The sequence below is a fragment of the Bemisia tabaci genome, chromosome 1, assembly GCF_918797505.1.
Source record: "Bemisia tabaci chromosome 1, PGI_BMITA_v3".
NCBI classification, from domain to species: Eukaryota; Metazoa; Arthropoda; class Insecta; order Hemiptera; family Aleyrodidae; genus Bemisia; species Bemisia tabaci.
Window position 1 is genome coordinate 14,808,257 of NC_092793.1, and position 21,903 is coordinate 14,830,159.

A 21,903-nucleotide genomic window follows, 5' to 3' on the forward strand; every position below is an offset into this window, starting at 1 on the left:
TGAAGGATTTAAGTTGGAAAAGCTGAAAATGAGAAATTTCCTGACAATTTCACTTTGAATTGGCATTTGGTACTCAAAAGAATGAAAAATCTGTTACAAAGGACCCGTTCTCCTACATTTCTGAATTTACTTTTGAGGCTACATTTATGTTTAGAACCAATCGATATCGATACAATCTCACCTGTTTGATGTATCGAATACTAGAGTACAATACGGTCTATTGATTCAGTACTCATCGATGAGTACCGATGAGGCATCAGAACTCAGAAGTGTAATGTTCTTGATAAAACAACAACATTTTGCCTCCAACTCCTTGACTCCATCGTTTCCATCGCCGCTTCGCCGTCCTTATCAAATTCTCGAGCAGTTTGCTTGAGTTCTCTTTTGCACGATTGTTGTTATGTCAATGCAAATGTCGTGATAGTAACGTTTTATAACTAGTAAGAAGTTGAAAATCCGGTATACCTTACTGCTTCCTATCTGAAGAAGAAACAATGAGCAGCGAGCATGATGAAATCAGGCAGCAAGTCGTTGAGCTTGAAGATGGAGACGAATCCAGCAACGCTGCTCCGGATGAGGACTGTTCCATCGCAAGTGAGTACTTTTTTTTCATTCATAATTCATCAATTCGTATCATCATCATCATCATCATCATCGCTACGTTTATTTAATCTGTGGATGGTGGTCGTGCACTGATACCAGGTAAGAATCAATATTTAATTCTTTTAATGAGTAACTACTGAGTAGGTACTTGAAACCTGAGGATGGAAGTGAAGTTTTATTGTGTATTCAAACATAGTAGGGTGGGTCCAAAGTTACTCGAATTTCCACCGCAATGACTGCATTCTAACCCTATTCCCGCCATATGAACTTGTAGAGGTCCCAGTGACAAACACAATTTGTGCACCCTTAGTCCACCCTTAAGCCCGGGGGCGAACAGTATGTCTTTAAACATATCTAAACGTGGCAGCATAATCACCTTTTAGAGATCAACTGAGACATTCTTAAATGGATAGCGGATCATCATTATTATTTGATGAGAAACTTTTTTACAAAATTCTTACATTATGTAGTGTCTTTTTCGTGGTGACTTTTCCACTCATTGCATTCATTACAATTGAATCGGCTCGTGCGAAAACCGCTAATGTCCATTTTTTTCAATTTTGAGATTTTTGGGTTAAAATACTCTCGGAGGTCAGACACACTCATTAATGTGGTGAAAATGTTTGTTCCTTGGGTTTGAACCCCTTTTCAGGGAGGGCCGTGCTCCGAATCATGCGAAAACCGCTAATGTCCATCCTCCGATATATGCCTCATAAAACAGTACAACACACCAAAAGAAAAAAGTGTCTCCTGGACGACATAAGGTGATCTTAATGTATTTTGAGGCGCTGAATCCGAATATGACCTCCGTTTTATTCCATCACCCTCCGATTTTCCGGAAAAACCTATTTTACTCGGAAAAGTGGCCATTTTTGGGCATTTTCGGTGTATTTCCTATTGTTATCCCCTGCAGAATGTAGGTAAAACTTTTCGTAGCTACGAGATTCACGTTTGCCGATGTCTTTTTGACTGAAAAATCCGGAATTGACCTTAATTTTTCCCGTTCATCTCTCAGTTTTCCGGGAAAGCAACTTTTTCCCGGGAAAATGAGCAAATTCGACGTATATATGTCGTGCATGAAATTTATTTTTATAAATTTTCCTGGACCCGTGATAGTATATTGCCTCTGTATTCTGAGCTGCTGAATCCGAATATGACCTCGGTTTCTTTCTATCACACTTCAGATTTCCGGTAAAGCCGATTTTTCCGAGCCTAAAATTGTGTATCGTAAAAGCTTCGCCGGACTCTAAGTGTGTTCGAAATTCATTTTAAAAATGTCTCCGATGTGTGATACATCGATTCCTTTGTGTATTGAACTGTTGAATTCAAAAATGATCTCAGATTTTTCCGATCACCCATCATTTTTCCGGAAAAGTCGCTTTTCCTAAGAAAACGCTCTTTTCGGGTATTTTTGCGGGATGATTTTCCTGCTCTGAGGAGTTTCAGAAATTTTCCGAGATCCTTTTTTGGTCTCTCTTGCTGTATTAAGAAGCACTGAACTCGAATTTGACCTTCACTCATCTTTGACAAGCCCCCGTTTTTCGAGAAGGTCCGATTTTTCCGGACTCTTGGCCCGGTTTTTCCCGGCCAAAAGCTTTTCCGGACTGTTCCCTCTTCCAGGGAAATTCAAAACATTTTCCGCATGTGTGATACATCGTTTTACATGTAACGTGAGCTGAAAACCCCAAATATGACCTTAGAAATTCGATATCACCCACCGGAGAATTTTTGAAACTCCTCAGAGCAGGAAAATCATCCCGCAAAAATACCCGAAAAGAGCGTTTTCTTAGGAAAAGCGACTTTTCCGGAAAAATGATGGGTGATCGGAAAAATCTGAGATCATTTTTGAATTCAACAGTTCAATACACAAAGGAATCGATGTATCACACATCGGAGACATTTTTAAAATGAATTTCGAACACACTTAGAGTCCGGCGAAGCTTTTACGATACACAATTTTAGGCTCGGAAAAATCGGCTTTACCGGAAATCTGAAGTGTGATAGAAAGAAACCGAGGTCATATTCGGATTCAGCAGCTCAGAATACAGAGGCAATATACTATCACGGGTCCAGGAAAATTTATAAAAATAAATTTCATGCACGACATATATACGTCGAATTTGCTCATTTTCCCGGGAAAAAGTTGCTTTCCCGGAAAACTGAGAGATGAACGGGAAAAATTAAGGTCAATTCCGGATTTTTCAGTCAAAAAGACATCGGCAAACGTGAATCTCGTAGCTACGAAAAGTTTTACCTACATTCTGCAGGGGATAACAATAGGAAATACACCGAAAATGCCCAAAAATGGCCACTTTTCCGAGTAAAATAGCTTTTCCGGAAAATCGGAGGGTGATGGAATAAAACGGAGGTCATATTCGGATTCAGCGCCTCAAAATACATTAGGATGACCTTATTTAGCCCGGTAGGCATACTTAAACATATGAGTTTCGATTATTTAGAACCGACCATGCACGAATCATGCGAAAACCGCTAATGTCCAGTTTATTGTTGTATGCCTGCGTTGCATGGGCGGAAAGGGGCACTTGTCCGGAAAAACCTCGATATTTGGAACAGAACGGAAACTTTAATAGGCATGCAATATGTGGTTTCCCATGTAATTTTAGCTGCTGAATCCGAAGATGACCATATCTTTCCACCATCGTGCACAGATTTTCCGGAAAATTGATTTTTCACCGGAAAAGCTCGATTTTTAAGGAAAATTCTGATTTTTCCGGGGAAAATCGACCTGTTCTAGCCTTACGGAGGTCACTTTCGGACTCAGCGCTAAAAACTACCCCAGCACAATCACATTTGAACCCGTGCTGACCAGTGTTACTTTAGATCTTTGGTCACTACCAAAATAGCGTAGTTTATAAAGAGTGTATTTATATTGGATCGGTGAGGAAGGGGAGTGGGGGGGGGGGGGCTGGGGGGCTTAAGGTGGAGGATGGGGTGCATTTTAGGTTATATATTGCCTATTTATGAATAAATTTATTAATTAGAACTCAAATGCAAAACTGTTCTACAACGTTTGTTTTTACAATATTAGGAACGTTTTGGCGGGGTCCCTTGTCAGTTTCAAAATTCAACCTTCTTAATTTCTCGTATAAGCCGTACCCTAAGAGGGCACCCCTGAAAATTTTAGGGGGCCATAAAGTAGCTCCCTTTGACCTAGGAACATCTCTTAGCTCATAACTCTTAGCTTAATTAGGTAAGAAGTTAGAGGGAGGGGCCGGGGGCTTTTCGCTTATCTTGTATATAAAATTTCGAATTGTGACCGATGCCGAATTTCCTGGTATTGTGTATGTGTGTGGGCAAAAATTTGAAATAGGAGACATTCTTGTCCCTGGTCTTTTATTATCAAATAAATATGTTCTACTCCTATTTTTTGGCCTATATTATACGTAGGAAACGCTTTTTTCTAAAAATGTACTATAAAAAATTGATTTCATAATCTTGTTTTTCTGGGTAAAATTTTACCCTTTGAATGGTGTCAAACTCAAGACCGTCCCGCATCCCGGCCGTATGGTTCCTAGATTGCACTGTTACAACTCAAAGAGTAAAACGTTATCCGAGAACTTACACATCATTAAATATTTAAAAACGTGTTTCCATCGTAAAAAAAATACTTAAATAGAAGATAAATAATCCGCAGTATAATTCGTCTTCAAGCGGAAATGAGCGTTCGAAAAGGTTTACTCACGACCGTCACAGGTAGACTCTATCTGAGATGAATGCTATACCCAAAAGTGTGTAACTCGTGTAAGTAACGGGAACGTAATCTGATCGGCGTCGGTGTTACCTAAGGATACCTTGAAGTGTGGGAGGAATATTTATCATTATTCATTACCAGGTTGAAGTTTTTTGGGAATCACAGCAACACCGGTTGGCAAGCAATGATTCTGTTCACTTGGAAACTCACGACCGAGGGGAACGAAAGGACGCTCGTCCTTTCTATTTTGAAATGAATTACTGAAATCATGCATACCATTTATCAAAGGGTATGTACCAAGATAGGAATCTGGTGCCCATTTGTTCGATCCTAAAGATGGCGGCACGTGCTGCGTTTTTGTTTCGAAACTCACGACCGCCACAAATAGCTGAAATTTGAATAGAAAAAACTGTAAAAAAAACTGCTTGCGAAAACATTGGGACCATATACGTTTTCAGATCCCAGAAATCGTCCAGAATTAAGAAAACACAACTTTCAGGGGAAATGATAAACTTGATTATTCGACTTTTTTCTTCTTGAAATGTCCCCTATTTTAAATTTTCGCCCACGTGAGGTGTCCTTGTTCAGGATTTTTGGAAACCGCCTCCATCCTCTCAGTCCAATATGCATGACTAAAGTTTTGCTGCTCATTCAATTTCCATCGAAACTCTCGTAACATATCCAGGTATAGCCTTTATTTTCTTCAATTTGCCGATCTTTGTTCTTCCAGATGCACGTGGATCTATTACGAAGACCGAATTCAAATGGAATGAAAAATCCGTCAGAGTCCTCTTAATGTTGAGATTTCAACGGGATGAAGAGTTCAACCGACCGTCTTGTAGAAAAATTAAGTTGTGGGAACAAGTTGCTAAAGAAATGCAAAATAATGGATTCATTGTCAATGGTCATTCATGTGATAGTAAATATAGAAACCTATTAGCCACTTACCGAAAGAATAAAATCAAGCAGCAGACAAGTGATGAGTCCGTCGTCATTTCATGGGAGTTCTTTGAATTTATGGACGAACATCTGGGCCCCAAATTTGATGAAACATCTGAATCTTTTGAGTATGCCATTCAAGCTACTCCCTCAGCAGTCGAATCTGACTATGAAGGAAGGTAAGCAAAATTTTCTGATGCTTTCACACCAATTTGTTTCCTATATTTTGTTTCAGTCAAGAGCTAGAAACTGAAGAAAAGACAATAAAATTTAGAGTGGACTGTACTTTGTTTTCTTTAAATTTTAAAGATGAAACAACCAGGCATAAAGAAAGACTTTAAAGCGAATTTTTCCCTTCAGGATAAAAAAGACCATGCCGAGCGGAGAAAAATGAAAATTCAAAAAACTGTCAGTCATGCTCATCGATCGAGCAATTGAAATCCTACCCCTCTTTTTTGTTGAATTGCCTCCGCGACCCTCAAATCTCCGGCCACCACGATTCACGCACCAGCGCACAGTGTGGAACTTCCATTAGCGGTGTGGAACTTCCATTAGCGATGTGGAACTTCCATTAGCGATGTGGAACTTCCATTAGCGGGGTGGAACTTCCATTAGCGGTGTGGACAAAAATCAAGAACATCGTAAAAATAGACTTACGGAACTATTATAGGCATGAGATATTCAATTCAGCTCCTTTGGACATTTGTTTCACGAATTTTGACTTTTCCAGCGTCTGAGAGCTGGCATAAAAGGTCAAACGTGGCTATGCGCAAACTCGAGGCGCCGAATTTCGGTTTCCCGTCAAAGTACACACCTATAATTCTTCCGCCGCAGAGTAAAGGCCTGGATACACGTTCAAATTTCCATCAATTTCCGACCAAATGGTGACTGGTGCGCACCATCTACCATCAAATTTTTGCGGCCTGCAAAAATTTTACCGCAATTCCTGTCATCATTTTGATCGGAAATTACGGAAATTTGAGCGTCTATCCAGGCCTCAAGATTCGGCGACACGACGCGCCTGAGTCATATGCATAACAACATGACCATCGCAACAGCAATCTGACCATTTTTTTCCAAAATCCTCTCGACCCACCCAGAAACTGTACCCTCGGAGGGTTCCCGCGGCGCTCCCGATGCGGACTCCCTGATGGGGGCCCTCGCACCGCCCAACGCGGGACGAAGGGCAGAAGTTCTGGTTCGAACGCGGCCCCGATCGGCCCGACGATGAAGAGGCCAGGACCATTTTTCCGAAAAGAGTCCGAGGGTCCCTTAGGGTGCGTCAAAAAAAATGAAAGTCTGAAAAGTTCCGCTCCCCAGGCGTCAATCGATGCCACTCGATTAAGGGTCATTCCATGTCAGCTCGACGAGGTTTTGAACCTTGACCTCTCGGATTATGTTCAAACTTGGTGTGCGGCAAGTTCCTATTGAAAAAGAAATATTCCCCAAATTTTAGGTCATTTGGTGTCGCTCCGTTGATTTTATATGGAATTTCAAAGTTTGGAAAAAATTGAGTTTTTTTATGACCGATAAAACTTTGAACGGCTGTTACTTATCAATGGTTCATCGAAAAAACTTGAACTAGGTCTTTTTTTGAAGCTTAGAGCTTCTTCTTTAAAAAGAAATAAAAAAAAATTGAAAAAAAATTTTGGCAAATTTTGAATTTTTCAAAAAGGGCATTTCTTAAAATTTTGAGTTTCTTTGTAGGTGATCCTTACATAATCTTAAAGCATTTCCAAAGTTTCATTGTGGGCCGCCAAGCGGTTCCTGAGTTATAGCAATAAACGTACCGTAATCCCACTTAAAATCCATCATATGAACCTACTATATATGTAAGTCATTAGTAGGAACAGATTCCCTTGACATGGCTGTTAATAGTTGATAGGCTCTAAATAGTGTGAATAGGATGTTTTCATGGATGCTCATTGTTTATTATCACCTTTTGTAAAATAGATATTTACAACATCGGAAGGGGGGGGGGGGGAGGAGAGCGGGATGCCTGCTCGCTCTCCACATGAAAAATGTTTGCCCTGCCTCAACAGCAAATTTTTGCAATTTTTTTTTTATTTCTTTTTAAAGAAGAAGCTCTAAGCTTCAAAACAAGACCTAGTTCAAGTTTTTTCGATGAACCATTGATAAGTAACAGCCGTTCAAAGTTTTATCTGTCATAAAAAACTCAATTTTTTCCAAACTTTGAAATTCCATGTAAAATCAACGGAGCGACACCAAATGACCTATTTGGGGAATATTTTTTTTTCAATAGGAACTTGCCGCGCACACCAAGTTTGAACATGATCCGAGAGGTCAAGGTTCAAAACCTCGTCGAGTTGACATGGAATGACCCTTAAAAAAACATGTTTGCCAAAATTTGAGCCAATTTCAACCATTGTAAATGGTGCCAAAGGTCAATTTTGTGATGAAATTCATATGTGTAAGTTCAGACCCCGATTTCGTACAAAAAAACTCGATTTTACGCTGAATTCGTGCGTTTACGAGAAAAATGCCAAAGAACTCAGGTCTTAGAAGATGAAATTCTACTCTAGGAGGACGAGGGCGTCTTTGTAAACGTTAAAAAAATCACCTTGAACTAGAAAAAAAAACGCCTTCCAGCTACAGTGGTAACGAAAGGTAGATTTCGACTAATCGTTTCTATGAAAACAGTTGCACCTAATGAGCCTGACAGGTCGGAAAATCGTCCCCCTTGAACTTCAGATTTTCAGGATAAAGGGCGGTTTTATGGGGTGGGTGAATATGAGTTGTTTGGAAGGCTACGACGAAACGAGTGTTTTGAGGTATCACCAACTAAGATCGGACGAGTTCGAAAAATCATCCCCTAGTGACCTTGACGTTACTGAACTAAGGGTTTGGCCGATTTTCACCAAAAATGAAACTTAATGTAGACCTCATAGCAGTGAAGAACCATGCTTACTTTCGTTTTGATCGTATAGACATTTCCGGGAAAAAACGGTCGCAAAGTTTCGTTAGATCCCTTATATATGTAATCATCATCCGTAGGTCCTCCTGAACAACTTCCTCAAAGTTAAACATGGCCCGACCCCGGAACACCCCTCAAAATACCTAAAATTCAAAAAACGAAGTGGTTATTCGGCGGTACGTTACCCTCACTAGAAAAATCTTTTTATTATCGCTAAGGTGCTTTAACCGGATGACTTTTCAACCGCTAACCAGAAAAAATTCTACCGCTAAGGTGCCTTTACCAGATGACTTTTTACCGCTAACCGCAAAAATTTTTACCGCTAAGGTGAGATAGGCTCAATCTTTGAGCAAAGAAAAAATAAATTGATCAAATTGGTTAAAAACATCGAGCAGTACAAGGTAGAGTAATGATTTTTATTTCAGAAACATGAGAAAGAGTCAAGAGGAATAAATTATGAAAGTAAGAATAAAAAAAACTGGAATAAAAACACATCACAGTCAAAATCGTCTCCTTATGGGAGTAGATTAGAAGTACATCACGATGCTTTCTTAAATCTTTTTCGTGTTGTCCGACATACAGGCTCTTCCAACACGTCTACTTCTTTCCGTTTACTTGCTGGTGGGTCGGTCAATGGCTCATTGGGTGGATCTGTCTTTTTTTCGTCCGAACATATCGTTTCCGTTTGACGGTTGGTTTATTAGAAACAGAAGAGTTTTTTTTTTTTTTAAGAGCTTATCGCGCCCTCTTTAGAGTCTGTGGCCACAGACTGGGCAGTCGGCAATGGGCCACTGCCAACTGTCCATTCAATCCGCGAGTGTCATTGATGATACTGTCGGATTGCTCGTGTGACACTAGCTTTAAGTATCGGTGTTCACTTGGATTGCATTTTGCAAAAAAGAACCAAGAGCATTCCCACGGCGCGTTATGATTGTACAACTCCTTGCCTCGCAAATACAGGGTTATCCAAAAGTCCGGGACCTTTCTTATAACTATTGAACAAAAAATGCCAGGGATTCGAAATTTGGGGCGGGCATTTTCCTTAGTCGAAGGGAACTACTTTTTGGCGTACCCAAAACTTTGGTTGGCGGACCCTCACTTTTTTTTTCAACTGAGAACCCCTTTATTGTGATACATCATTCAAAAGGGCTTAAAAAATGAAAATTTTTGGTGCAAACCGATTGTCAATATCTCAATTCTTAACAAAATGGCGGCCTAAATTTGGCGGGTCACCCCAAAGTCCGCCCCCCTCTCATAACTTTTGAACAATAAATGCTAGGGATTCGAAATTCGGCGAATGTTTCTAGGTCAAAGGGAAGTGCTTTTTGGGGTACCCAAAATTTCGATGCTTTTTTTTTTTTTTTTTTTTCAATAAGAACCCCTATCATTTTGATTCATCATTCGAAAGGGTATGTAAAAAGAAACCATTTGGCGAAAACCGATTGTCAATATCTCACTTTTTTACATATAGGCGGCCAAAGAGTGGCGGGAAATGCGTTTTTTGGCTATTCAGCGACGGATACGCAAGGAACTTGGTTTCCAGGCGATTTCTTGCACGAGAAAAACTAATCCTATCTCGGATTTTCAAAAACCAAGTTTCAAGCGAATCCGTCAGTTAAAACCCAAAAAACGCATTTTCCGTCATATTGTCAAACATTCAGATATAGACAATCGGTTTTCGCCAAATGTTTCTTTTTTTTAAGTCCTTTCGAATAATCTATCACAAGTTAGGGGTTCCCATTTGAAAAAAAAAAAAGTTAGAGTCCCCCCTCAGGGGGCCGCCTCCTGAAATTTTGGGTACGCCAAAAAGTAGTTTTCTTTGATCAAGGAATATCTATTCCCCAAATTTCGAATCTCCAGCATTTTTTATCCAAAAGTTATAAGGGGGGTCCTGGACTTTGGGATAACCCTGTTTAAGCTGATCATTTATGCAATTTTTATCTTTACTTTCAAGAAGCTATGAATTCAAGACGAAAATTACCTTAATCTATACTATAAGCTCCAAGACCTCCTAATTTTGCGAAACTGGTGACGCTTAGTTCCAGCGTTCTACAGGGCCGATTTTCATGATTTTTGCGGCTATCGACGGGCAATTATTTCTAGATAAGCCAACTCTTTTCAGATTTTCAAAATATGGCCCAGGATTTTTTTTATTACGTGGTAAAGTTGCGAATTCTCCCATTTAAACAATGTAAATTTATACTTTTTGTCATAGTTCGTTTGAGCGTTCTACCGGGCCGATTTCCATGATTTTTGCGTAAATCGACAGGTAATAGGCCCTAGATGAGCCCGCTGTAATCAGATTTTGGAAAAAGGACCCAGGTTTTTTTAAAATCACGTTATAAAAGTGAGTGAGTTTACAGAATGCTCCGGTACTGCTACCGCTATGCGCGGGAGAATGCGCAGTGGTCGAGGAGGTTGCGCAGTAGCTGTGTAGCCTGCGCATCAGCTCTACACTTATCTACACAAGATTCGCTCAAATAAAAACGTTCCGAGCGGTGGCCGAGTCGTCTTAGACGACGAATGCGTCCACTTTGAACTCGGTGTGGGTTCGATCCCCGATTCAAAAATTCTTACTTATTCCCTGACTATCATTGTTCATTGTTTTACTGCAATATTTCATTAAGCAGTCATTCGAAAACACGTCCTTTTAATGTTAAAGTAATTTTAAGTAAAGTTTAAAATTAAAGTATACCTCATATCGTAATTTTTTAGGGGAAAAATAAAACGAACATTGATAGGAGGGTAAAAATAGGGCCGCGAAGCGGCCCATTGATGGCGCGGAGCGCCTTCAGGGGGTTGGGCCGCGTAGCGGCCAGGGGGCGTAGCCCCCTAGTAAATTTAATATTTTTCATGATTCCAGTAATTATTTGCAAATAATGTAAGTTGCACAATCCCAGCAACATTGGAATGGTTTAGGTTCCTTTTTGCAAAATGCAATCCACCTATCACTCCAACTTCACACTCTATAACTTGATATTAAAAGTACATGAAGATTACATCGAAGTGACACCGTCAGGCTTATATCACATTGATGTTTAATAGACATGATTTCCGATTGATTTTTTTTCTCTACGCAGATATTTTTTAACTTCAGCAACCCCATCTAAAAAACCGCGACTCAACAGTGTGCAATACACCTCAGTGGAAGACGAAAGGAAGATGTCCATTCAAGAGTATTTCTTTGAAAAGCTCCAGTTTGACAAGACTTGTTACAAGGATGACCAGAGAAGAAAAAATCGGAGAATTGAACTTCAGGAGAGAAAAATCAAGATTGCAGAGAAACAACTTGAGTTGGAAATTAAGAAAGTTGAAGCTTTAACAGCTCTAGCAAGTGCTATTTCCAATCTAAAGACTATCGTTCCTTAAGTAGTTCCTTCCTTTTTGTCAACATATCTTGGTTTATTTTTCTTTTTTTCCCTAATTTTTTTTTATTTTATTGTTTTTTTTATTTTTATTTTTTCTTTTGTTGTAAAACTTTCACTTTTCTTGCAAAAATGTTGTTCTTTTATAAGTAAAGATTTGAAGGTTTAAAAGATGGGAAAGAAAATCACCTAATTGGTACGTAGCTTGAAGTAATGCAACGTCATGGGTGTTCTGCGATTTTTATGTCTGACCGAACTTGTCTCTCTTTTTTCAGTCTTGCATCACCTTTTTCAACCCACAAGGATGATTAGTTTCGTCTCCGTATCGTAGCCATACACTCAAGTTCTGTCACCGAAAATTATCCTATCTAAAAATGTAGGATCATTGCTAGAACGTTCTAGAAGCACAAGGGATATCGAAATTATGTTAGATTTTTGTTCAACGGACAGCAATCACAGGACAAGTTTACCTGAAACTTGATGCACGCTCAAATATCCTATCAAAATTTTATGTATGTAGTGTACCTAGAGCCTTTAGAAATATCTTACTGTTCAGCAAGCTGGAAATGACCATTTTCGAGCCTTTTTGCCAGCACTTCTTCCACGTGGCAAACTTCAGTTGCCATTGATACTTAGTCGATTCCCATGCTCCTCATCTTCAACGGACTCCTGACCAGTTTTGAATCGTTTAAACCACTCAAAACAGTGCGAACAACTCACACAACCATCTTGGTAAACTTTAGTTAGCATAGCTTAAGCATAAAATATAATGTTAAATCTTTGCTCTATCAGTGATCGTATGATGAAAATCACAGAACGCACCTAACTTACTCGGATTCAAAGTGACACAGAATGAACATTGATCAAGATAAACAAAATCTGTGAATCTTGCGTTCTTCAGTATGTTATCAGCTATCAGTAAAGTCCAAGAAAACCTAATTCGGTCCTATTGTGGGCTAGTTATCACCAAAGTCTGGTTTCTTATTTAATAGACCTCGTAATCCGTCATTTGTTCAGAATGGCGGTGTCATGTCGTTGAAAACTTGAACAGAAAATATGGGGCATGGCGCTGATGAAGTTTTCTTGCAAATGAAGCATTTCATTTACACATGTTTTACCCGCGTATTGGGCAGTAAACGCTTACGATGGCAGTGAACCATTACGAGTTTAAATAGCTCTTTCAGCTAAACTAGAGCTATACCTAACTAACCAGTATTTTCCGTCCATGGGTATAAATTAAGCTCTAAATTGTTGGTATCTAGTGTATGCCCATGTGCCTCTGCCTTTCCTTCCTTTATCCTCTCAGCCTTTGAAGTAGTGTCGCATCTTCGTAAAATTTCCATAATCTCGCTCTAGCGGTAACATCAGTAGGTACATCAATCCCCGAATCTCGACAATTTTAAGGACCCAGGATTTTATAATACAGGGTGATCCCAAAGTCCCTACCACCCCCTCCACCTTTTCACCCACGTAATTGAGGGTAGGGATGTCGATACTTATCCGATACTTGCAAAGTATCGATACTTTCGATCGATACTTAACGATACTCGGCATCGATACTCCACGATATCGATACCATGCAGTATCGATGCCAAGACCCCAGTATCGACGGTATCGATACTTAATCTGATTTGGCCATGAAGAAGGCCTCTTTTTCTTTTTTAAAAAATTCTCTCCCCACTATTTCACCTTCATGATGCACTGTGACAAACGACGGAGTAATCAAGTTTCTCAAAATGATTATACTTCAATAAAAATGTTAAAAGCTCAGTTCGATAAGTGTAGTTAAGGGCTCAAAATAGTTGACTAAGGACGCGAACAGGGCTGTTTCGAGAGAGGCGTAAATCTGGCGGAATTTAACGGCCGACAGACATACGCACACTCAGAATCACGGCATAATTCAGAAATAGTATCGATGGTATCGATACCTCATAAGTATCGATACTTCGGCTCGATGCTCGATACCGGTATCGATGCTTAGAGTCGATACCAGTATCGATACCGAGTATCGATACTTCCCTGAGTATCGACATCCCTAATTGAGGGAAAGGTTTGAAACTTGGGGGATGTTCCCAGGTCAAAAGGAGCTATTCTTGCCCTCCCCAAGTAGCATTTTCCAACGGAAAAATCGCGATTTGTTGCGATTTTGTCGGCGATAAAATCGCTAAGATCATCAACATCTGAGCAAATTTCCTCGATCTTGTTGCAATAAAATCGTGATTTTATCGCCCGGCACTTTACCGCGATATTATCGCAACAAAAATCGCGATATATGGCGATTTAATCTCGATTTTATCGAACAAAAAATTGCGATGCACAGCGATTTAATCGCCATAAATCGCAATTTCTTATTCGATAGTATTCCCAAGTAGCAGTGATCGCGATAAATTGCGATTTAATCAGAGAATATATGGCGATTCTATCGACGTCGATTTATTACAATATTATCGGATAAAAAATCGCGATAAATTGCAGTAAAATCGCGATTTTATCGACGGCGGTTTATCGCGATAAATTGCAATAAAATTTCGATTTCATCGAACGAGATTTTGTAGAGATAAAATTGAAATTTCTCATCAACGCCCAACAACGTATGAATGACGCTTATGAGAGATGTTCTCTAGCGGAGGTGTAAGAACGAATCGATACGAGGTTGGGCGTGGCGTTTGGATGGTGGGAGGAACGCCCACACTGAAAAAAATTCTCGGCGTTTTTACCAAGGTCCGTTGGTAACTTTACCGTCTCACTTTTTTCACCAATTATTGGTAATGTTACCAAGGGAGACTAGTAAACTCGGCCCCTGTTCAGCCGATCTTGGTAAAACTTGGAATCAGGGGGTATTTTTGGTCGGGAAACTCGAATTTCGGGTCAAATTTTGAAAATTCAGAAATCCAAGATGGCGGATATGGCCTACAATGTTATGTCGGCCCCCGTCCAGCCGATCTTGGTGAAACTTATTATTACGGGGTATTGTCGGACGGGAACCTCGAATTTCAGGTCAAATTTGAAAAATTCAGAAATCCAAGATGGCGGACATGGCCGAAAATGCTATCTTGGCCCCTGTCCAGCCGATTTTGGTGAAACTTGGTATCAGGAGGGTATTTTTGGTCGGGAAACTCGAATTTTGAAAATTCAGTAATCCAATATGGCGGCCATGGCCTATAATGCTATCTCTGTCACGATCCAGCCGATCTTGATGAAACTTGGTAACCGGAGGTATTTTCGGGAGGGAAACTCGAATTTCGGGTCAAATTTGGAAAATTCAGAACTCCAAGTTTTCGGACTTGGCCTAAAATGCTAACTCGGCCCCTGTCCAGCCGATCTTGGTGAAACTCGGTATCCGGGGGTATTTTCGGAAGGGAAACTCGAATTTCGGGTCAAATATTGAGAATTCAGAAATCCAAGATGGCGGACATGGCCTAAAATGCTATCTCGGCCCGTGTCCAGCCGATCTTGGTGAAACTTGGTATCAGGAGGTAATTTCGGACGGGAAACTCGAATTTCGGGTCAAATCTGAAAATTCAGAAATCCAAGATTTCGGACATGCCCTAAAATGCTAACTCGGCCCCTATCCAGCCGATCTTGGTGAAACTTGGTATCAAGAGGTATTTTCGGACGGTAAACTCGCATTTCAGGTCAAATTTTGAAAATTCAGAAATCCAAGATGACGGACATGGCCTAAAATGCTATCTCGTCCCCGGTCCAGCCGATCTTGGTGAAACTTTGGTGTCGGGAGGTATTTTCGGTAGGGAAACTGGAATTTCGGGTCAAATTTGGAAAATTCAGTAATCCAAGATGGCGGACATGGCCTTGCTATGTCGCCCCCTGTCCAGCCGATCTTGGTGAAAGTTGGTATCGGGAGATATTTTCGCTAGGGAAACTCGAATTTCGGGTCAAATTTGAAAATTCAGTAATCCAAGATGGCGGACATGGCCTAAAATGCTAACTCGGCCCTTGACCAGCCGATCTTGGTGAAACTTGGTATCAGAGGGTACTTTCGGACGGGAACCTCAAATCTCGGGTCAAATATTGAATACTCAGAAATCCAAGATGAGAGACATGGCCTAAAATGCAAACTCGGCCCTTGTGCAGCCGATATCGGTGAAATTTGGTACTCGGTGAAATTTGCGACAACTACAGAGGTATATCGGTCACAGGAACCTTGAGCAAGGTCTACGGTAAAATTCTCAAGGCAAAGGTCGAAAGAGGTTTGGAGTGGCCAGGAAGCCGAAGAATAGGCTGGTTTTAGAGCCGGTAGGTCTACCGTCGACCATTTGTTCACCATTACCCAGGTCATCGAAAAGAAAAGGGCGGTCAGCCAGGAGCTGCACATGGTGTTTGTGGATCTTCAGAAAGCTATGACAGCGTGCCGTTGGTGAAGCTTTGGGAAGCCTTGGAAAAAAGGGGTTTTTAGCAAAGGACTTGTGGGGGCAATTAAATCATTTTATAACGGGAGGATAGCAAGAGTTAAATCCCGTGGAGAGCTGTCCGGAGGTTTCTTCGTCACAAAAGGGCTAAAACAAGGCTGTTGTTAGTCACCAACTCTATTTAAGGTATACCTAGAACACGTGTTGAAGGAATGGAAAAATAAGGTTGCGGGAATGGGCGTTCCGCTCGTTGATGGGCAGACCCTTTATACTCTATGCTTTGCCGATGACCAGAACGTAGTAGCTCAGGATGAGGAAGATGCAGATTACATGATGCGGAAGTTGGTCGAAGAATATCGGAAATGGGGCATGGATGTTAGTGTGTCCAAGACAGAGAAGCTGGTCGTGGGAGCAGCGCATCAACGGCAAAGCATAGAGCTTAAGGATGGACGGCGCATCGAAGAGTCTGACGAGTATAAGAGTATCTCGGTGTTTGGCTCGATCAGGATGGAAGGATGGATAGAGCAATTAAGGACAGGATCTTCCAGGGCAGGAGAGCCATCGCGATGCTGAACGGTTGCTCTGGGATCAGAGCATTTCAAAGGCAAACAAGCACCGGATATATGACGCCATCGTTAAAAGTATCGTGCTCTATGGTAGTGAAGTGTGGCCTTTGACGAAAAGAACGCAAGAAATGTCGAGCGCAACTGAAATGGATTTTTGGCGGCTATCTGCCGGCATTTCGAGACGGGACCGTGTCCGTTATGAGAGAATTCGCCAGGTGATGAAGGTTGAGAAAGATATCATGCATGACGTCGTGTCCAGGCAGTTATGCTGGTATGGACATGTGCAAAAAATGTCGGAGAAGAGGTTGCCCAAACAAGTTTTGGATTGGGTACCACCTGGGAAGAGGCGACGGGGACGTCCCGGAAAGGGTTGACGGCAGGGCGTTGACGAAGAGATGTTGCGGTGTCAGTTGCCAGAGAACCTCTGGGAAGAAAGGCATATGTGGCGTTTGGGTGTCGTAGAACGCCCGAGTGCGTTGTAGTGCGACTATTTATATACAGGGTTATTCAAAAGTTACGCACCACTGGCCATAGCTTAAGTTCTAATTATGATATCGATTTGCGGTTTGTGGCGTCCTTCCTCATATCGAGGGGGAAACTTTTTGAGGTACTTCCCACTTCTTCACCCCCCCAGGGGGAGGGGGGGCGGGGGGCAACTCAAAAATTTCAAATGGCAACCCCCATCATGTGATACATCGTTAGAAAGAGCATGAAAAAAGAAAATTTTTGGCGCAAACCCGAAGTCGATCTGACCCCCCTATCAAAAGTTAGGGGGGTCCAAAGGTTATTTAGGGGGTCCGTACCTTCATTTTTTAGAGTAGCTTCGGCGGCTCTTAGACATACCGTTTCTCTTTTCAAAGAGTCCTTGAATACTCCAGGTCTGATACCGAAGTCTTCATATTGCCCCCGGGCCACCACAGCCCCCCCGTAGGGGGGATGGGCCTGTTACAATGAAACATTGCATTAAAATGCGGAAAGTCACAGAAGAGCTTCAAACTTAGCATCAAATCCGAGTGGAACTTCTTGCCAATGTTAACGCAAACGCAGCCTGCGACTTTGAAGTGAGTTTTCAAAACTCTTAGCCCCCTGCCCCCCTCATTTTTGGTTGCAGAGCGGGTAAAAACCGGGAAATTCACTACAAATAAGCCCGAAACTAATGTCCAACTTGAGAAGGACCCTTGAAACGTTGCGATCAGTCGGAGCAATGAAATACAGGGACTGCCGCCCCCTTAAAGTACGGAAACATCCATAAAACCCCCGCTGCCCCCCTCATTTTTTGTTGCAGAGCTGGTAAGAACCGGGAAATTCGCCAGAAATGATGCCCCGGTTCCTATAACAGCCCCGCAATGAAAAATGAGGGGGGCAGCGAAGGGTTTTATGAATGATTCCATCCTTAAAGTGCGCGGCAGTTCCTGTGTTGCAGCTCTCCGACTGGGCGCAACGTTTCAAGGGTCCGCGTCAAGTTGGACAGTAGTTTCGGGCATCATTTCTGGCGATTTTCCCGGTTTTTACCCGCTCCGCAACAAAAAATGAGGGGGGCAGCGGGGGTTTTATGGATGTTTCCGTACTTTAAGGGGGCGGCAGTCCCTGTATTTCAATGCTCCGACTGATCGCAACGTTTCAAGGGTCCTTCTCAAGTTGGACATTAGTTTCGGGCTTATTTGTAGTGAATTTCCCGGTTTTTACCCGCTCTGCAACCAAAAATGAGGGGGGCAGGGGGCTAAGAGTTTTGAAAACTCACTTTAAAGTCGCAGGCTGCGTTTGCGTTAACATTGGCAAGAAGTTCCACTCGGATTTGATGCTAAGTTTGAAGCTCTTCTGTGACTTTCCGCATTTTAATGCAATGTTTCATTGTAACAGGCCCATCCCCCCTACGGGGGGGCTGTGGTGGCCCGGGGGCAATATGAAGACTTCGGTATCAGACCTGGAGTATTCAAGGACTCTTTGAAAAGAGAAACGGTATGTCTAAGAGCCGCCGAAGCTACTCTAAAAAATGAAGGTACGGACCCCCTAAATAACCTTTGGACCCCCCTAACTTTTGATAGGGGGGTCAGATCGACTTCGGGTTTGCGCCAAAAATTTTCTTTTTTCATGCTCTTTCTAACAATGTATCACATGATGGGGGTTGCCATTTGAAATTTTTGAGTTGCCCCCCGCCCCCCCTCCCCCTGGGGGGGTGAAGAAGTGGGAAGTACCTCAAAAAGTTTCCCCCTCGATATGAGGAAGGACGCCGCAAACCGCAAATCGATATCATAATTAGAACTTAAGTTATGGCCAGTGGTGCGTAACTTTTGAATAACCCTGTATATACACACTCGAATTTGAGGTCAAATATTGAAAGTTCAGAATTCCAAGATGGCGGATATGGCCTAAAATGCTATTTCGGCCCCTGTCCAGCCGATCTTGGTGAAACTAGGTATCGGGACGTATTTTCGCTAGGGAAACTCGAATTTCGGGTCAAATTTGATAATTCAGAAATCCAAGATGGCGGACGTGGCCATAAATGCTAAATCGGCCCTTGTCCAGCCAATCTCGGTGAAATTTGGTATCAGTGGGTATTTTTGGTATGGAAACTCGAATTTCGGGTCAAATTTTGTAAATTCAGAAATGCAAGATGGCGGACATGCCCTAAGTTGCTAACTCGGCCCCAGCCGACGTTCGTTATACTTGGTATCAGGGGGTATTTTTGGTCGGAAAACTCCAATTTTGAAAATTCAGTAATCCAAGATGGCGGCGTTGGCCTAAAATGCTATCTCTGCCCCAGCCGATTTTGGTGAAACTTGGTATCGAGAGGTATTTTCGGTAGGGAAACTCGAATTTCGGGTCAAATCTGAAAATTCAGAGATCCAAGATTTTGGACACGGCCTGAAATTCTATCTCGGCCCCTATCCAGCCGATCTTCGTGAATCATGGTAACAGAGGGTATTTTTAGTCGGGAAACTCGAATTTTGGGTCAAATTTGAAAATTCAGAAATCCAAGATGGCGGACGTGGCCATAAATGCTAAATCGGCCCTTGTCCAGCCAATCTCGGTGAAATTTGGTATCAGTGGGTATTTTCGGATGGGAGAGTTGAATTTTGGGGCAAATTTTGAAAATTCAGAAATCCATGATGGCGGACATGTCCTAAAATGCCATCTCGGCCCCTATTCAGACGATCTTAGTGAAACTTAATAACAGGGGTTTTTTTCGGACGGAGACCCCTAATTATGGGTCAAAGATTGAAAATTCAGAATTCCATGATGGCGGACATAGCCTAAAATGCTATGTCGGCCCCTGTCCAGCCACTCTTGCTGAAACTTGGTATCAGAAGGTATTTTCAGACGGGGACCGTGAATTTCGGGTGAAATATTGAAAATTAAGAAATCCAAGATGGCGGACATGGCCTAAAATGCATACTCGGCTCTTGTCCAGCCGCTCTTTGTGAAACTTGGTGTCAGGAGGTATTTACGGACGGAGACCTCTAATTTCGGGTCAAATATTGAAAATTCAGAAATCCCCGATGGTGGACATGCCCTAAAATGCTATCTCGGCCCCTGTCCAGCCGACTTGGTGAAACTTGGTATCAGGGGCTATTTTCGGACGGGAAACTCGAATCTGTGGTCAAATTTTGAAACTTCCGAAATCCAAGATGGCGGACATGGCCTAAAATGCTATCTCGGCCTCTGTCCAGCTGATTTTGGTGAAACTTGGTATCGGGAGGTATTTTTGGAAGGGAAACTCGAATTTCGGGTCAAATTTTGAATATTCAGAAATCAAAGATGGCGGACGTGGCCTTAAATACTTTCTAGGACCCTGTACAGTTGATCTTGGTAAAACTTGGTATCGAGACGTATTTTCAGACGGGAAACTCTAATTTCGGGTCAAATTTTGAATATTCAGAAATCAAAGATGGCAGACATGCCCTAAAATGCTATCTCGGCCCCTGTCCAGCCGACTTGGTGAAACTTGGTACCAGGGGGTATTTTCGGACGGGAAACTCGCATCTGTGGTCAAATTTTGAAACTTCCGAAATCAAAGATGGCGGACATGGCCTAAAATGCTATCTTGGCCCCTGTCCAGCCGATCTTGGTGAAACTTGGTATTCGGCGGGTATTTTTGGAAGGGAAACTCGAATTTCGGGTTAAATTTTGAATATTCAGAAATCAAAGATGGCGGACGTGGCCTTAAATACTTTCTAGGACCCTGTACCGTTGATCTTGGTGAAACATGGTATCGAGACGTATTTTCAGACGGGAAACTCTAATTTCGGGTCAAATTTTGAATATTCAGAAATCAAAGATGGCAGACATGCCCTAAAATGCTATCTCGGCCCCTGTCCAGCCGACTTGGTGAAACTTGGTACCAGGGGGTATTTTCGGACGGGAAACTCGCATCTGTGGTCAAATTTTGAAACTTCCGAAATCAAAGATGGCGGACATGGCCTAAAATGCTATCTTGGCCCCTGTCCAGCCGATCTTGGTGAAACTTGGTATTCGGCGGGTATTTTTGGTTGGGAAACTCGAATTTCGGGTAAAATTTGGAAATTCAGAAATCCAAGATGGCGGACATGCCCTAAAATTCTTTCTTGGCCACTGTCCAGCCGCTCTTGGTGAAACTTGGTATCAGGAAGTATTTGCAGACGGGAACCTTAAATTTCGGGTCAAATATTGAAAATTCAGCAATCCAAGATGGCGGGCATGGCCAAAAATGCTATGTCGGCCCCCGTCCAGCCGATGTTTGTATCAGGAGGTAATTTTGGTCGAGAACCTCGAATTTCGGGTCAAATATTGAAAATTCAGAAATCCAAGATGGCGGACATGGCCTAAAATGCATACTCGGCTCTTGTCCAGCCGCTCCTGGTGAAACTTGGTGTCTGGAGGTATTTTCGGACGGGAACCTCGAATTTTGGGTCAAATATTGAAAATTCAGAAATCCAAGATGGCGGACATGGCCGTAAATGCCAATTCGGCCCTTGTCATGCTGATCTTGGTGAAACTTGGTTTAAGGAGGTATTTTTGGTTGGGAAGCTTGAATTTCGGGTCAAATTTTGTAAATTCAGAAATCCAAGATGGTGGACATGGCCTAAAATTCTATCTCGGGCCCTGTCCAGCCGACTTGGTGAAACTTGGTATCAGGTGGTATTTTCGGACGGGAAACTGGAATTTGTTGTCAAATTTTGAAAATTCCGAAATCCAAGATGGCGGACATGGCCTAAAATGCTATATCGGCCCCTGTCCAGCCGATCTTGCTGAAACTTGGTAACAGAGGGTATTTTTAGTCGGGAATATCGAATTTCCCGTTTAATTTTGAAAATTCAGAAATCCAAGATGGTGGACATGTCCTAAAATGTAGAGTCCCTTTATACCCAGAGTTACGACAACTCGATTATCAGCTGACTGGCAGCCGTCCTTGGCTGGCCATGGAGGCCGAAACGAG

At 42.0% G+C, this 21,903-nt stretch overlaps 1 protein-coding gene across 1 annotated transcript; it reads left to right on the plus strand.

Moving 5' to 3' along the window:
* Positions 1-289: 289 nt before the first annotated feature.
* LOC109039715 (uncharacterized) lies at positions 290-11,743 on the plus strand. Its single transcript, XM_019055336.2, has 3 exons — positions 290-594; positions 5,046-5,433; positions 11,270-11,743. The coding sequence occupies exons 1-3, from the start codon at positions 495-497 to the stop codon at positions 11,556-11,558; spliced, it is 777 nt and encodes a 258-aa protein (XP_018910881.1). The 5' UTR covers positions 290-494; the 3' UTR covers positions 11,559-11,743.
* Positions 11,744-21,903: the final 10,160 nt, after the last annotated feature.

What these genes read in the sequence shown, in the direction of transcription:
- LOC109039715 (XM_019055336.2), top strand. Translation starts at nt 495, where the DNA reads ATGAGCAGCGAGCATGATGAAATCAGGCAGCAAGTCGTTGAGCTTGAA. An exon ending in TGAGGACTGTTCCATCGCAA is followed by an intron (nt 595 to 5,045) that starts GTGAGTACTTTT and finishes TTGTTCTTCCAG; the next exon opens with ATGCACGTGGATCTATTACG. An exon ending in GAATCTGACTATGAAGGAAG is followed by an intron (nt 5,434 to 11,269) that starts GTAAGCAAAATT and finishes TTCTCTACGCAG; the next exon opens with ATATTTTTTAACTTCAGCAA.